The sequence below is a fragment of the Panicum hallii genome, chromosome 5 (genome assembly GCF_002211085.1).
Source record: "Panicum hallii strain FIL2 chromosome 5, PHallii_v3.1, whole genome shotgun sequence".
Lineage (NCBI taxonomy): Eukaryota > Viridiplantae > Streptophyta > Magnoliopsida > Poales > Poaceae > Panicum > Panicum hallii.
The window spans coordinates 58573420-58589865 of record NC_038046.1 but is presented as its reverse complement, the minus strand read 5'-3'; the positions used below and the strand labels follow the sequence as shown (position 1 = coordinate 58589865).

Genomic DNA, 16446 nt, shown 5'->3' with positions numbered 1-16446 from the left:
TGCCCATTAAGCCGGCAGTACCTCCGAATTTGGCTTGGTGTGCTCCGGTAACCAGATCGAGTTCCATCCCCGTAAAAACCCGACAGAAGTATTCGCATAAAGGAATGATAGCATGGCCGAGCTCGATGAAACATAAAGGAATACGTGCATAGGAATACGAGGTTTCAGGAACACTTACTAATAAGCTAAGAAACTAGCAACACACCAGCGGCGTCCAAGAAGACAACGCATAATTTTTCGTTGCTCGTCACCAGAATTTTTCTGCAAGTGAAGTTCACATACAGGCAGACGCGGCAGCACCCGCTAGTTTCTACTGTCTGATTAAGGTGTTAGCAATTGGTAACGGATCTGACCTTCTCACCTGTTCAGTGCTCTGAAATGCTCATTTGCTTTTGTTTTGAGACCGTTCCGAGCAGGCCCGTCACGTTTGAGCCCCCCTCTCCGGTCACTTGCTCGGGCAACGCTGGTTCCTACAGCCAAAGCATAGGTGTGGCCTGATTAATATGTTACATCTTATGCCGGAAGAATTCCCTAACCAACGGAGCCCAGTTACTGTTTAGTACTGTTCACAGTAAAAAAAAATTAGGCAACCGGGGTAACGTGTTGGAATCGGAAACTGCTTTGGCCTGCTCGACGCGTGGTTAGGATCCTCCTTGTGTACTAAATAAAATCAGCCGGACCAGATTTTGTCTCCTCGTGCTCCACGCCACCACCCAACCCGTCACCGTCGTCGTCCTCATCTCGCCATAAGGACGGAAGCGAATCGGACACGTATAGGATTGGATCCGGATAGCATCTTTTACCATATTTTAACTTAAATAGGGATATGAATTCGGATATTTTTGAATATGAATGCAAAACAGACGCCTCGGATTCGGATTCGAATTCGGATATTTACTCGATATATAGGATAATATTTAGCTATTTTCTTTATTGGTACTTTTATAATATAAAACCGTCAAACTAAAGTACGACAATAAAATAAAGATAGCTTGTCAAAAATAACTTATTTATCAATAAATATTTTAATAAATAAATAATAAAACTTGCAATTTATATTTTTAATAAATATATAAACATTTTTTATTAATATATAATAAAAAAGTATAACATTAATTTCACCCATAAATAGGTAAAACAAGAATATTTACGAGTAAACTTAATCTTCTTATAATTTTATTATAAAAATTAATAACATTGGTTATGGAAATAAATATAACTTTTTAAATAGTTTCGGATATTATCGAATACGGATGTGAAATCAGATGGAGAAAAACAATAAAAATCAGATTCGGATGTATCCACTTTGCTACCACATTAAATTCGAATACGAATACAGATATCTATATTAATATTTAAACAAATATGGATGTTGAATATTTGGAATATCCGCATTCAAATTTCCATCCCCACCGAGCCAGCCCCGACCACGGCGGGCTGCGAAGATGGCGAAGCAGCGCCTACGTCCCTGCGTGGCGCCGCCATGTCACCGATTGGCCGTCGTACTCCTCGCCCAACCAGTCGCCGTCTTCCTCAGCTAGCCTAGCCAGCCCCGACCATGGCAGCCTGCGAAGATAGCGAAACAGCACCTACCGTTTGTGTGTGGCAGCCGGCATGGCGACGCCCATTCTGCCCCTGCCCCTGCCTGATGCGACCTTGCGCAGGAAGCCTTCATCCTTGGCAGCGCTGCTCTACTACCGTCACCAACGGGGAAGCACGGGGCTGAGCTGGACTGACGATATCTCCTGTGTGTGGAGATAGAAATCATAGGACCATCTTCCTCAAATGTTCTCACCCTTTTTTCCTTTCCAAATTTCATCAGTTTTTGTTCTTCTTAAATAGGCTAAGCTGAATTAATATTTTTGCTAATCACATATTCATTAGTTACAACAAGATTAACAATTTACAGTCTTTCAGATTCTGGCTACCATTGCTTGTGTTAATGATTAAGATTTACTAATTACAATTTGAGCATTTATTTATTGTATCAAAGATGATTCGGTCTGACAGATGACATTGGCATTATATTTACGTGCTTTATATACTACTACTTGATTTCAATGGCGGATTCAATGCAGGCAACAGGCATCATTCTTATAAGGGCGCGGTGAAGCGCACTGTTCATCCTAGTAACCCCGAGTCCCGACGAACCACGAAACACCTCAATATCCCACAAGCCAAAGAACCACAACAAAAGCAATGCGCACCACACCCTAAAACAGAGCAGATTTTTGAAGAAACTAAAATCGAGCACTAACAGTACGAAAAGAACGAGCTGCAGGCCTTCTTCACCAAAACCATCGTAAAATTGAAGTAGATGGTATCTAACCTCAGCACATGTTCATAAATATAACCAAACTCCAAACTGCATCCATATAGGTAGAAAAAACAGCGTCACTGGTACAGTACACGCGCTACATCTTACAACACAGATCAAAATCAAACAGCAGTACAAGAAAATCGTATGCTGCATCTGCATCACTGTTGTAGGGCAAAGCTATCCGGCTACCCCCATCAAAAGACCAAACAAGGCAGCCGTAATAACACAAGGCGATAGGTGCTCGAACCACAAAAAGGGAGTCTTGATGCCTCCTGACAAACTCGAACCACTTGCTAGCATTCCCTACCGAGAGTAACACCGAATCACTTGTGTTTCTAGTGCTTCTTGTCTTTCGCGGGGCCCCTTGGTACTTTGCTCAGAACCTTCTCATCAAACATGGCGTACTGCTTCTTAATTTCAACCCACCCCTTCTCGCCATACGAGTCGATCTGATCCTCATACTTCTCGTAGAGGACAGGGACTGTGTGCAGCACCACAAAGACTGTTTTGCATAAGAGACGAGGATCAGTGTCAGGCATGCAGATAGTTAGAAAAGGTGTTAAGGTTCTCTTTGAGTTGCTTGGATCCCTTACCAATGTAAACCAAGGTCAAGAAATTGCAGCAGCTCCCAAGAACAGAAAGCAACCAAAGCCCAGCAATCACCTAAAAATTGCATGGAGGATAAATGAGACAGGTATATTTTCTGTAGCAACCATTGATCAGCACAGGCAATGACATAGTAGACTTACCATAAGGAACTTCTTTATGTCCCGGCCAAGAGCAATCTGGCGAAGATTGGCGAAGGCCCTGTTGATCTCATAACGAGTAGATAGTGCAATGTTGACAACCAGATCTTCAGGAATGATCACCTCTGGGACCTGTGGGGGCGATCTGAAATAAAGGGCAGGATCACACATTATTTTTTTTTATTTTTATTTTTCAAAACTGGCAGGATCACACATCATGAAGTAATTCTATATCCATGTAACTTGACATGAACAAACTTTGTATCTTATAAGCTTGTATGGTATATCACATTAAGATGAAAATCTTACTTGTTGATGAACGAGGAGGCGTTAGACCAGAGAAAGAGAACACCCAAAGAGAATATGAGACCATGGCAAACGAAGGTCAGAAGATGGTAGCCAAGCAATTCAAAAAGGATCCAGATTGCAGTGGCACCACCAAGCACTCCAGCAGAGATGTTCCTGTTCCTCCACAGGAACACATCAGCAGCTGCAAAATATAAAACCGTAATGAATACGGAAGGTACAATAATAGATAATCAGGTGTTCAGGTTACACAATTCCTATTACACCTAGGTCACCAGACAATTCGTTTGACAAAGAAAGGTGTTTGCAGGTAAAGTAGTGCTCTGGTTGTCGAGTTTACGTCAAATATGCAATAAGGTGCAAAGACACAGTGCAATAAGATTGTATCGCAACCTCTTTAAAGGAAGTCCTTTTTATTTTCAGATAAACATAATGTGAAATCAACCAGTTGATTGTTTCTTTTCCAAACAAACTGCAAGTTTTCAGCACCCTAATGCAAAGCAACCAAAAGGCCTCTAAAGTATTGACCCTCATACAAGAACATATAACACCCCGAAATGCTGTGGCCAAAACAACATGACATTCATAAGAAAGTGATTCCCATCATGTTAAACAAAATACCATATGAATTTTCAGGTGGTTATCAATATAGTTTACATACTATGTGAGCAGCTATAAATGCAACAGCCAATCCTACCATTACCGAAACTAATGCAATCAATATTCATGTTACCTGACCTGGAATTTCAAAAACATCATAAGCCCAGACTCAGACGAGCTCAGCAGTGACAAGTTTTCACAATCAAAGGGAGTATAAAGTGTGCACTCGTTCAGATCAGATCATGTAGCAATATGCAATCAAGCTACATTGATCGAATTTGAAGCGAGAGTCGCCCCATCAGCACATACTGGTCGCCTCCATTTCTCAACGACAAATAAGACCCCGATCTAAACAAACCGGCCTTTGCTTAAACCCTACTTCCAGCCGAGAAAACGCAACCTAACAGATCTAGCCCGCAACCCAAGTCCTCAAGCCCGTCCAGATCCCCCGCAACCAGATCCGATCTACCGATTTCAAGTCAAGTCAATACCATACAAAAAAGCAGCATCACTCAGAGCATGGAACAGAGCCATACGTTTGCCTCCACCGAGGGCCTTGTGGATCGGCTGCTCGCGGCCGAAGAGGCGGAACACCTTGGCCTTGGCCTCGGCGGCCGCCGTGGCGGCGGAGTCGGAGAAGGAGGGCTTGACCTCGGCGGCGGGCGCGGGCGGCGCCGAGGGGCGCGGCCGCTCGTCGTTGTCGGAGTCCGAGGACGAGGAGGAGTCCTTGCCGCCGACGTGGAGCTTGTCGGCGAGCTTCTCCATCAGGGTCTCGTGCTTGGGGCTCGCGCCGCCTTCCGCGTGCGGCTGCTCCGCCATGTTCGAAACCCTCGCGCTGCTCCGGGGGACACGGGAAAGGCGGAGGAGCGTGCGATGCAGCGAAAGGGGAGGGAGGAGAAATGGGGGAGATCTGGTCTCATTTCTGTGCTGGGCTTTTTATATAGGCGCGGGAGGGTTTAGGGCTAGCGGGGAAATCAGGGCCGTCAGATTTGGATTCGACGGCGGGAAGGGGCTGGGTGGAGTGGTTTGGGCTGGACGACTTTTTAAGGAGAAAATCATCACAACTCCATTCCTCATAGATTCATTTGCCTCGAGGCCAGCAGCGCTGGGGTGCGCAAGGACCAGTAGATGTAGCGGAAAAGAGGAGGGGAGGAGAAAAGGTTGGCGGAATCAACGTGGAGGGCACGCCCCATCACACCTGCACCACTCAGCTTTTCTGCTGGACTGGGCCCGCAGCTACAGCTTTTCAACCCTCTGCCCTTTTTAACCTTTTACTGATATACTAGGCAAAGGCCCGTGCGGTGATACGGGCACACAATTTTTGAACAAAATAAAATAATTTTAAATAAATATGGTAAGAAGACAGTAGATATATTTGTCTAAGTCATAAATTTCAGTAGCAAAATACATATTAATGGTGATGGAAAGAAAGTGTATCCAATATGCCAAATGTCTTAAACGTCGAGCACAATTTTCTAAGAATCACCTTGTTTAGAGATGAGAAAGGGTTGACATTTTACAAGTAGAAAAATATCATAATTTAACAACAACAACAAAAACATAGACGCCCTTGGTTCAGGAAGTCTATGCAGTTCCAACCAGCCAGTCCATCACCTTGTGATCCATCATGCACTAACAAGGCTCTCCAGGGTTAATGTTATGCTCCCCACGGTTCGAGCAGTCCACGAACTCTCCGAGCTCAAACTTGGAGTTCCAGAGAAAGACCTCGAGAGCCGTGAAGCTTTTTCAAGAATAATGCTGGAGATTGCGGATGCCTCGTAACCCGACATGTCCAGGTACTCAAATGCCTCTAGGCAATCAAGGAACATTATTATCGCAGAGGTAGACATATCTGAACTTGGTATCTCGGGCTTCTTTAGCTGAAGAAGAGAGTTACAGATGATCGAAGCCATCTCTTCATCAACGTACAAAGCAGACACTTTCAGTTCCATAAAGTCTGGGCAGCACTGATACATTTGGAGGAGGACATTGTAGTTGATGAAGACTCTCATCCACTGCCATGCCTTTAAGTGAATGAAGTTCACCTATTGCCTTACAGAACTGATCATAAGTCATACATGTGCTAGGAAGGCTGAAATACTGCAGGTTCGGACACCTAGGAAAAATAGATAGAAATCTAACTCAGACTTAAATAACCATAGCCTCGTAACATTTACAGGTCAACTGTTAGCCGATTAGGATCTAAATCCATGTGAAACGAAAAGCATATTGCCACATGCTGATGATAACTGTTATGATAATTCATAATAATCAGAATATAGCAATACAAACAGTGTTTAAAACCACATACAGTTGATTTGGTATAAAAAGATGCAAGGAATCATTCTAGCAAGTTTGTGGGTGCAGAAAATTTGCGCTGAAGATTTCATTCAGACACCACCCAACTTGCTCATGCTCTAACAAAAATTATAAAATTGAGTTTGTAAACTTGAGCTGGGAACAGATTAAAAAAGGACACCAAACGATTGTCAACAGAAAGTATAAACAACATCCATCATGATGATCAAAGAACTGAATGAAGTTTATTTAACCAATATAACTGAATGAAATCGATAATTAAATCTTCCTATACAAAGAACTGCAGAGGAACAGGAGGTGATCCTCATCTGCGAATTCTGGGAGTAGCACGGCCTCGATCCGCCCTTCCGCCAGCATGGCGGCGACATCCAAGATGCCGGCGAGAGCGGCATGGACGGGGACCCGAGTGCATGAGGGCCCCGGTCCCATGGCGCGGCGGCCAGAGGTAAGGGTGGCCCAGTCGCGGAGTTCGACCCGGCGCCACGTGAGCGGGCCCCGTGCCGTGGCCCGCCACGACGAGCAGGCGAGGTCAGCGATGACGGGGAGCGAGTGCTGGCCGCGGGTTTGGGGAAGAAAGGTGCGGGCCTTCGGCGGTGGCGCGGCGGGCCTTCGTCGACGAGCACGGGAAGAGATGCACAGCAGGCAGTGGGCGAGCGGGTACGGCGACGGCAGCGAGGCCAAGTCCAGGGCGGTGTCTGGGGCAGGCACGGCGGCGGCGATGAGGGCGAGGGGAGGGTGACGGCAGCAGTGAGGGGGGAGAGAGGGTGACGATGGCGAGCGGGGGAGAGAGAGAGGGCGCCGCGGGTTGGTCCTCGGCCACCGGAGGAGGAGGAGGCGAGAGCGGCGACGGCGGCGAGCGCGAGGGGGAGGTGAGAGCGGAGCACGAGGGGGAGCGCTGGTGTGCATTTTTTTTAACGCGGCAGGGGCAGCGGGGAGGCAGAACCACGCGGAGGCAGAGCCACGGGGGTGTGACATGGACACTGCAACCTTATTATTAGTAGAGATATTCCATTACTGAACTCGTCAATTGAACCATAGAGGATATGCTCATTCCTAATCCAATAATCCGGAATCCATGCTCATTTATCACGGTATATATAAAAATTTATTTCTAAAACATCATGCCTCGTTTTCTAAAATCTTCATAATTGTATCTTGTGGCAATAGCAACCGGCGTAACCTCCAAACATGAAATACAAAATAAGACACTGTCAAAAGAAATTGTCAAAATAAAAAAAGAAATTAATGACACAACTCAACATTATCAAAAGAATTTTCATAAAAAATTACACACCGGATAAGACACTGATGGGAAAAATTATAGTATTTATGATAGAAATATTTAACTACAAAATTCCATTAACTCTCTATCCAAGATCATATATGCACCTCCAAACATCCTGTGATGAAGTTAATCAGAAAATATCACCGTGTAACATATGTAGCATCCACATTTTTGTACTATTTACTCGAGTAAATAACTACTTGCTAGGTGATACTAATAATTAATTTTCTCTTAATTCATCATATTTTTCCAAATTTTTAGTGTCCTGCAAAAGCATTTAACAAGATGAGCCTACCGTTAAACATATCACAAAACCTCAAAATTAAGGGTCCGTTTGATACGGCTCTAGCTTCTTCTAAAATAGTTCTGACTCTTACTTCTCCAATGAGCAGCTTTTTCTAGCTCTTGATTGGTTGGTTAGAAAAATATTTGCTAAAATGGTTTCTCCTAATCTTTTATGAAATAGAACGGATCAAAAGTCCATAATGCCCTTATCTCCTTTTCTTCTCTTTTCTTCCTCCCTTTTATTTTTTCCTTTCATTCTTTTTTTCCTTGCGGGTCTGCCTGCCTTATCCCCTAACTGCGGACTGCGATGGCTCCTTTTCTGGTCCCCTTTTCTTATCTCTTTGCACCGTTCGCGCAGCCGCCCATGCCTCGCACCACTAGCAACCTGGCTCCGCGCCTCCACCTCATGCCAAGGAGCCGCCCTTGCCTTCCCGGCTCTGCCTCTTGCTCCTGCTGCCTACCTCCTCGTGCTCTGTCGTTTCTTTTTCCTCCCCCGAAATAGGCGGCGGTTCCTGCGATTGATGACCAGGGGCGGCGGCGGAGGCCGGAAACGACACAAATCGGCAGATCTGGCGATGGGCTACCTGATGTCGCTGGAGGCGCCGCTCCAATACCAGCAGTGCGACCTGGAGGGTCAACGCCAGGACCGTGAGGCGCTCTGCCGCCGCATGTGCGCCTCCAGGTGCAGTGGCGCATGCGTGGCCAACGGCTTGGGCACGCCCGGGGCGGCGCCTGCCGACGGCAGTGCCCCGCTGACCGGTGCACCGGCAGCCGCCTGGGTGGGCCTAGGATCGGGCACGTGGCCGAGTGAGTCGCGGCGGCGGCCGGGCGGGCAGGGTGCGCGGGACGGTCGAGCAAGCAGGCTGCGGCACGGTGGGCGTATCGAGGCCAGCTGCGGCTAAGCGGGAGGGCTGCGTTGCGACAGTGAGGAGGGCGACATCGAGGCCTGCGATAGCCGGGCAGACAGGCTCCAGCGTAGTGGCGGGCGAGCGGCGTGGCAGGTGGCGGCGAGGCCGGCGACGGCCGGGGCGGACGGGCTACGGCGCGACGACTGGGCGGGCGAGGGGGGCGTGGTTCTGCCGGCAGAGCTCCTGCTGCCTACCTCCTCGTGCTCTGTCGTTTCTTTTTCCTCCCCCGAAACAGGCGGCGGTTCCTGCGATTGATGACCAGGGCGGCGGCGGAGGCCGGAAACGAGGCCCTGACGGCACAAATCGGCAGATCTGGCGATGGGCTACCTGATGTCGCTGGAGGCGCCGCTCCAATACCAGCAATGCGCCCTGGAGGGTCAACGCCAGGACCGTGAGGCGCTCTGCCGCCGCATGTGCGCCTCCAGGTGCGGTGGCGCATGCGTGGCCAGCGGCTTGGGAACGCCCGGGGCGGCGCCCGCCGACGGCAGTGCCCCGCAGACCGGTGCACTGGCAGCCGCCTAGGTGGGCCTAGGGTCGGGCGCGTGGCCGAGTGAGCCGCGGCGGTGGCCGGGCTGGCGGGGTGCGCGGGACGGTCGAGCAAGCAGGCTGCGGCACGGCGGGCGTATCGAGGCCAGCTGCGGCTAAGCGGGCAGGCTGCGTTGCGACGGTGAGGAGGGCGACAGCGAGGCCTGCGACAGCCGGGCGGACAGGCTCCAGCGCAGTGGGCGGGCGAGCGGCGAGGCCGGCGACGGCCGGGGCGGACGGGCTGCGGCGCGACGGCTGGGCTGGCGAGGGGGGCGTGGTTCTGCCGGCAGAGCCACGGCAGGTATGTGGACACTGCGTGCTTTTTAGTAGTAGAGACTATCAATACATCCATGCAGATTTTGTTTTGTCGTGGCCTTTCGATGCACGCTATGAATTCGTATTCTCAATTACGCCAAGTCGTTTTACCTATATTTTGGACCATAGATGTACCTGACTATCTCATATGCAAAGAATTCAGCTCAGCTGGGTGTGGCTAGCTCTTGATTTGACGAGGGGAACAATTCTGCAGATAGCCATTGCAAGATATACATGGGCCACATCCGCTCAATCGATGGTGGTTGGCGGGATGGTCCAAAAAGAAAGGAACACTATGTTAATGGGCCTCAAGTTCTGGGCCCAAAACGTTACCGAACTGCCCCGGCTAGATGTAGCTGCCTCCATGATCATTACACAGTCGCACAGACAATATTACTGCGACGTGCACTCCCCATCCATATCAAATTATTCAAAGACGATCAGGTCTTGATGAGCCTCACAAGTCCCAGCGCCGGCCGGTGCTTGCGCTGACAGGTAGTATGATGTTCCCGGCAGAACTCGGGACGGCATGATGATCCTCATGAGCTTGTAATTGCGTAGCACCACCTCCCCGTGCCCGATCAGGCAAAGGCTGCTGTTATCCGGGCGACTGTGCGAGGCTTTGCTGCTGTTGCCATGATCATTGGTCTATGGTTCAGGCAATGAGATGGAAGGAACGGCAGCCTATCGTGCACCTTTAGCTGAAGATGTCTCACGGGCTCATGCAGGAGGGATGGAGAGGGATGCGATGGCCGCCCGTCCATTCAGTCCGCTCGACGGCTCGACCAGACGCATTCCGAGGCAAATTCTATCGTTTGCATATTCCAGAACGAGAGAGATCTCACTTGATCTGCTGACTTTCAGTTTATATATACCAGGGGTAACTTGTTGAATTGTTTTGTTTTACCAGCACTGACCGTGGTCCCCTGCCCAGTTGCAGCTTACTCCTCCTACTCTGCATCCAGCCCAGCAAACGGAAAGACGAAAAACCAAAACCCAGCACCAGCAGAGCAGAGCTGAGCACGCACACCCCCAACAGTTCATGCCAAACCCACCGCGCTGCTTGCCCATGCCGTGCCAGGTGATCCAAAGCGTGCGTGCATTACACCCCGCTACACACGTCCTGTGCCAACAGAATTTGGAGCTTTGATTTGCAACATCTGAAAAATCTTGAAGTGGTCAGTTCCCCTGCCTCTTTGCGTTACGCATCCAGCGCCAACCAGAATTTGGAGTTTTGTTTACCAGAAGGAGAACTGAATTTGGAATTCAGGAACGAGAGAGATGCTTGAATTGAATGGTTCATGGTTGGATTGAAATCCATGGCGATGGAGGTCGGGGGAGAGAGAGAGAGAGATATCACGGGAGCCCCACTGCCCTGAAGGCTGAAGCCCCCCGCACGGGAGGGACCCTCGTCCCATCCAAAGCGGCCGAAGCCGCCCTCCCCGTCCAACCCCACCCACCCGCGCTCTGCTCCGCTGCTCACCTCAGCTCATCTAGTATTTGTCATTGATGGCTGCAACGCCACCCCCACCACGACCTTGTCCTCTCTGCTCCGCTCTCAGTCCCCTCTCATCCTCTCCTCAAAAGGCTCCCCCCCGAAAAGAGTCTTTTTTTGAGCGTTGGGAGTCAAGGAGGGAGTAGTTGCGCTTGGAGCTGAGTGACTCAGCGAGTGAGTGAGCACAGGATTCGACTGAGCTCTGTGCCACTGCGCTGCGCCGGCGCGCGCCATGGAGTCCTTCAGCTTCCTCAAGTACCTGCGCGGCGGCGTGGTCGCCGGCGCCCAGCGCGCGCCCGTGGCCGCCACGACCATAGCCGCGTCGGCGTGCGAAGACGGCGGCGGCGGAGGAGGTGGCGCTTGCGGCGGCGGGGACGTCGAGGACGACGCGTCCTTCTTCGACCTGGAGTTCGCGGTGCCCGGCGACGAGAGCGCCGCGTCCGACGCGGAGGAAGAGCGGGTGGAGTTCAACTTCGCCGTGGCCGGCGAGGACGTGGCGTCCGGCGGGGGCGAGGTGGTGGCCGTCGACGCGGTGGCCGCGCCGACAGGCGCGGAGACGGGCGACGGCAAGGACGGCAAGGAGGCGGAGGCGGCCGAGGCTGCGCCGGCCCCGCCGCCGGCGTCGCTGCTCCGGCCGGCCACCAAGTTCCGCGTGCTGCTGCTGAAGCTGAGGAAGCCCAAGGTCGCCGTCCCGGCGGAGGGCAACGGCGGCGCGGCGGCGCCGAAGCAGACGAGCCGGTTCCTGATAAAGTTCCGGGTGGACGACGCGCCCCTGGCGTCGCTGTTCACGCGCGACAACAGCTCGCGCACCTCCGACGCCGGCGCCTGCGCGGACCGGCCCGCCGCGGCGGCCCAGCATCCCCAGGACGCGTCCGCGGCGATCACCGCCGAGGAGCGGCGGTTCGCGAAGGAGGTGGTGCTCAAGTACCTGAGCAAGATCAAGCCGCTGTACGTGAAGGTCTCCCGGCGCTACGGCGAGCGCCTCAGATTCGCGGGCGCGAGCGAGGGCGAGGAGACGGACGCCGAGCCCGACCTCCCCGCCCCGTTCCCCTCCCCGGCCCCGTCGTCTCAGCCCCCAGCGGCGGCCACCGCGCCGCAGCCGGTGGTGGTGGCCTGCGGCGTGCGCGCGCCCCGCGCGGGCGTCCCCGCCGGGCTGAAGCAGGTGTGCAAGCGCCTGGGCAAGAGCCGTTCGGCGTCGTCCGCCGTGGCCGCGGCGCCCTCGCCGCCGCCGCCTTCCCCCGGGGCCCCGCAGCGGCGGGACGACTCGCTGCTGCAGCTGCAGGACGGCATCCAGAGCGCCATCGCCCACTGCAAGCGCTCCTTCAACGCGTCCAAAGGTACATGCGCGGACGGCCCCACCTCCCAGCGAGACAGCAGCATCCTACTAGTACCGCCTTCGATGGTTAATGGCTAATGGCTTGTACTACTTGGGGAAATAAACACCGTAGGGTCGGAGTCGCCGCTGCTGCGGACCGTGACGGCGGGCGAGGGGCCGGGCGGCGGCCGGGCGGCCGACAGCAGCGACGGCGGCGACGGCGCGTGATTCCGGTGATCCAAGGACTCGAGCAACGGTGATCGCCGTACTCTAGTAGTATTAGCGTAGTAAGTAGATGGTAGTAGCGGTGGTGTTGGCGCCGGATTAAACAAAGGCGTGGTGTGCATGGGTGTGCAGTGTGCTTGGTGTGGCTTGTCCTGACGTGGCCGAAAGATTTTGTCTTTAGGGCCGCGCTGAGCTCCTAGTAGCAGCGTGTACCTGCTTTGCATGACCTCGCCGTCTAGTTGGATGGATGATACTGGTGTGGTGCCTGTCTCTCAGCAGCAGTGGCATGCAATCCGTGTGTAAAAAATGTATAATGGCCGTCGCCCATGCGAAGTCGCTTTCTGTTCTACTAGTAAATTGCTCCTCCTTTTGTGCCCTTTGTTCCTTGATGGAAGGTAAGGTGTACGGTTCCATGCCATCCTTCGTTAAGAGTCGGTCGTTGATGCTGAGCTCGTGCACCTTGACACTAGCCGTTCTGGGCCGGCTCAAACGGGGGTAGGAGCGGCCGTGTGTGTAGCGTAGGATTGGTGTGATGAGTCGAGGAGCAAGTAGGGAGAGCAGGGAAAAGACGGCGGCGTCGTGTCGGGGCGCAGCCTTTATCGGCTGCCGCTTGCCTTGCCTAGTTGCCTGAAGCCCTGGAGGAGCTCGTCGGGAACACCGCCACGCCGAGGCCCAGCCGGAGCAAGGGAGAAGGGAGATAAAGGGGAGGGTGGATTTGATTTGCGCCCACCTCGCGCGCTTGCTTTCCCGGTGATTTGCACGCTCGAATTTGTCATCGCCCGAGGCAAAGAAAGAAAGGCATGGTGTTCGACAGCGAGAGTCCCGTCGCGGTCGACCAAACCTGCCGCTCTTTAGGGCCGCAGGCCGCAAGCGCAAGGCTCCTTTCCGTCACCTCCGACGTCCATCGCCGAGCCTTGTTGTTGTTGTTGTCGTGCCCGGCGCGGCGCGGGCGGCCTGCTGGCCGCCCGCCCTCTGCCGTGCCGTCGCGTCCGTGGCGTGGTTCGGCTCGGACCCGCGCGCGCATCCGGAGCGGCAGCCTCGGTCGCCGCGAAAGGCGGCCACTACTGCTACTACTAGTACTCTCCCGTGGGCGCAACGCAGCGGGGCTCGGGTGCACCGCCGCGGTGCGCGGCGGTGTGGCCATTGACGCCCAGGGCGCCTGGTGGTGCACTGATGCGAGGCGCGGGCGACGGCGACGCTACCGCGGCTCCACGTTGCACGGCGGCGTACCCACACGGGAGGCTGCCCGGCCGTCAGAAGGAGCAGGCACGAGACTTGTGGTACGTCCGTCACGCGTCGACGCACGCCGGAGTTTGTTAGGCTGCCATCGCTGACGCCTGACTGCGCATCGGCACGCGCTGCAGAGGCGCATTGACTTTGTTACTAGTAGATGGGGGGCAGGCAGCAGTAATGGATGCCTAATGCGAGGAGGCTAGCTGGCCCCCTGGCGTAATGCCTGCCTGCGATGCGAACCATCCATGGCAAATCGCTCCCAATGGACCAAGGAATCCAATGCCGATGGATGCCATGGACTAGCCAGCCACTAGGGGAAGGAAGGGGAGGACGCTGCTGGATGCAAATGGGCACGCCCAGCGGCTGAGCCTAGTCCATGTCCACGGACGCTAATTGCCATCAGGGGCTGCTGTCTGTACCAGATTGAAACTGAAAGCAGCCGCCGCCGCTGCCTTGGCATTTCCTTGGTTGCGAGCTAGCAGGCAGCCATTCATCACACGTCCACACTGTTGGACGGGGCGGGCGTGGGCAGATTAGCAGCAGCACGCGACGGCACATTCCATTTGCTCCGAGACCACAGCGCTGCGTACATATAATTGCGTGGCGACGACGATGGTCCATGAGCATGAGCGTGAGCGCGAGAGAGGAGAGGACCGACCCCGGCGACAGGTGCTGGCTAGCTAGCCGCCGTGCAGGTACAGCGGCGACGCTAGTGACGGGCAAGCGCCAACGCCGACACGTCCGGCGGATGATTAATTAGCTGGACCAGCCAGATAGCGGCGCGGCGGCGGACGGACGATCGGGCCGATGCGATCATCATCTGCCGGCCGCCTGGCCGTATGCATTCAGCGTGCGCGATGCCTGGTTGGAGCTCGTCGTCACTTGTAGTGCTCGCATGGCATGGCGCCGACGACGACGAGATAGGGTCAGGTTTCGCTGCTAGTTAGTACTGCCGATCAGACTAATAAAAAGAGTGGTTTGCGTCCCGTGTTCCGTACAGGTTTGTCGCGACGGCGGCATGGATGGCAGCAGGTTACGGCACGGCGGGCGCACCGGAGCCGGAGAGAGGCAGTCTCCGGCACTGCGATTGGGCTCGCTCACCCATGGAGATGGAATGGCTACTGCCTCTGCTCATGATATCGGGAGGGTCCCAGCTTGCCGGATTTGTCTGTCTCTACGCATAGAGAGACCAGCTGGTGAGTGCTCGCCCTAGTCAAACTCTCTAGTGTAATGTAGTGCCGTGTTGCAAGGGACTCGCTCGCTCCCCTTTCGTCTTTCACCAAACCTTTAATACGTAGCCCCATCAGTAGTGGTACGTTTTTCGTTTTTCACCAGTACTATTTCTCAATCAGCAGGAGCATGAAAATGAAACCGCATGGCTCGTCACTGTAGGCTGTAGCCGGAACATACCTTGCCAAACTGTTGAGGCCGCACCAAGTTCCCGTCAGCATTTATATGTTGAGGCTGAGACGCTCTGCTTGTGCCCCGCCCCTCCTGCACAGCTGCACCGCACCTTTCCGTGGCACGGTCTCCTCTCCTTGTACGCGAGCGAGGACGAGGAGTCAGTCCATCACCATGTGCGAGACGCAGAGCTTGCTTTGCTTCTCTGTCTCTGTGCTCGCTCCACGCCTCTGAATTCTGATTCAACCACTCTTCACAGCCCGTCCTCCGGAAGGTCTGAATCTGATACTCTGTAGCTTGCTTGCTCTTCAGAGATATTCAGTCATCTCCTTTTCCTCTTTTAGCCTGAGCAAGATATATGCAGCATTATTTATTTTCCATTTTTCCAGGGAATAAAACGGAACAGCAACTTGTTGCGGTCAATCTGTGGTTCCTCCGGCTCCTCCTTCCGGCTATGTGAGAGAGGGAGGAAAAACAAGAGAGAAAATCAACTTCACTAAATAATATTTTGTTAGAAGGAGCCTGAGTCGGCCGGAACTCTCGCAAAGGCGCTCTTAGAAACCGCACAGTTGAGGAGGCAGAAGGAGCCGATGTCGATCAGTCGATAGGTTTTTGCGCCCACTGGTGGCTGGATAATGTCTAGTAGGTGAGGACAGAGGAGGGCAAAGTATTCTGAATTTCGGATTCGGGGGACCGGCCGGGGCCCGGAGGGTGGCCAATCGAGACGAGAAAATTCCTTGAATGCCACACGTGAAGTCTCGGCAGTGACAGCACATGGAAGGACGATGGATGGATGGATGGTGAATTTGGTGATGGGAATCTCTCTGCTCAGCTCACTTGGCTCCATGTATGTACAGAGCACAGACTACGGCAACAGGCGCACAGGTACACGACACCTCGCCGTGAACATGAACAATGCATGCAGTGAATGAACAGTCATTCAATTCATGGGTCTCTCATATCCATCTCTAGTCTGTAGTCTCCTGGGAACGATGCAGAATGCGAGCACAGCAAGAAGCAGAAGTAGCAGCGTTGAAACTTGAACGGTGATAGATTTTTCTATTGGATTCAGAGATCTTGCCAACGTGGTGGCGCCGAGTGACTCCCCGTCCCTCGGATCCTTACCAGTTAAACAAGCGTTGAGATGGAATCAAACTAGCTAATTCTA

General features: G+C 53.1%; 2 protein-coding genes and 1 pseudogene across 2 annotated transcripts; 1 reads left to right on the top strand and 2 right to left on the bottom strand.

Moving 5' to 3' along the window:
• Positions 1-2344: 2344 nt before the first annotated feature.
• Positions 2345-4888, bottom strand: LOC112893340 (reticulon-like protein B1). The gene is made up of 5 exons (XM_025960613.1): positions 4509-4888; positions 3376-3556; positions 3070-3211; positions 2914-2983; positions 2345-2822 (listed from the first exon to the last, which is right to left on the bottom strand). Exons 1-5 carry the CDS (start codon positions 4789-4791, stop codon positions 2656-2658), a joined length of 843 nt encoding a protein of 280 aa, XP_025816398.1. The 5' UTR covers positions 4792-4888; the 3' UTR covers positions 2345-2655.
• A 668-nt stretch (positions 4889-5556) lies between these two features.
• On the bottom strand, positions 5557-7197 carry LOC112892890 (annotated as a pseudogene).
• Positions 7198-10578: 3381 nt separating this feature from the next.
• Positions 10579-12993, top strand: LOC112894616 (probable membrane-associated kinase regulator 2). The gene is made up of 2 exons (XM_025962380.1): positions 10579-12441; positions 12553-12993. The coding sequence occupies exons 1-2, from the start codon at positions 11337-11339 to the stop codon at positions 12645-12647; spliced, it is 1200 nt and encodes a 399-aa protein (XP_025818165.1). The 5' UTR covers positions 10579-11336; the 3' UTR covers positions 12648-12993.
• The last annotated feature ends 3453 nt before the right edge of the window (positions 12994-16446 follow it).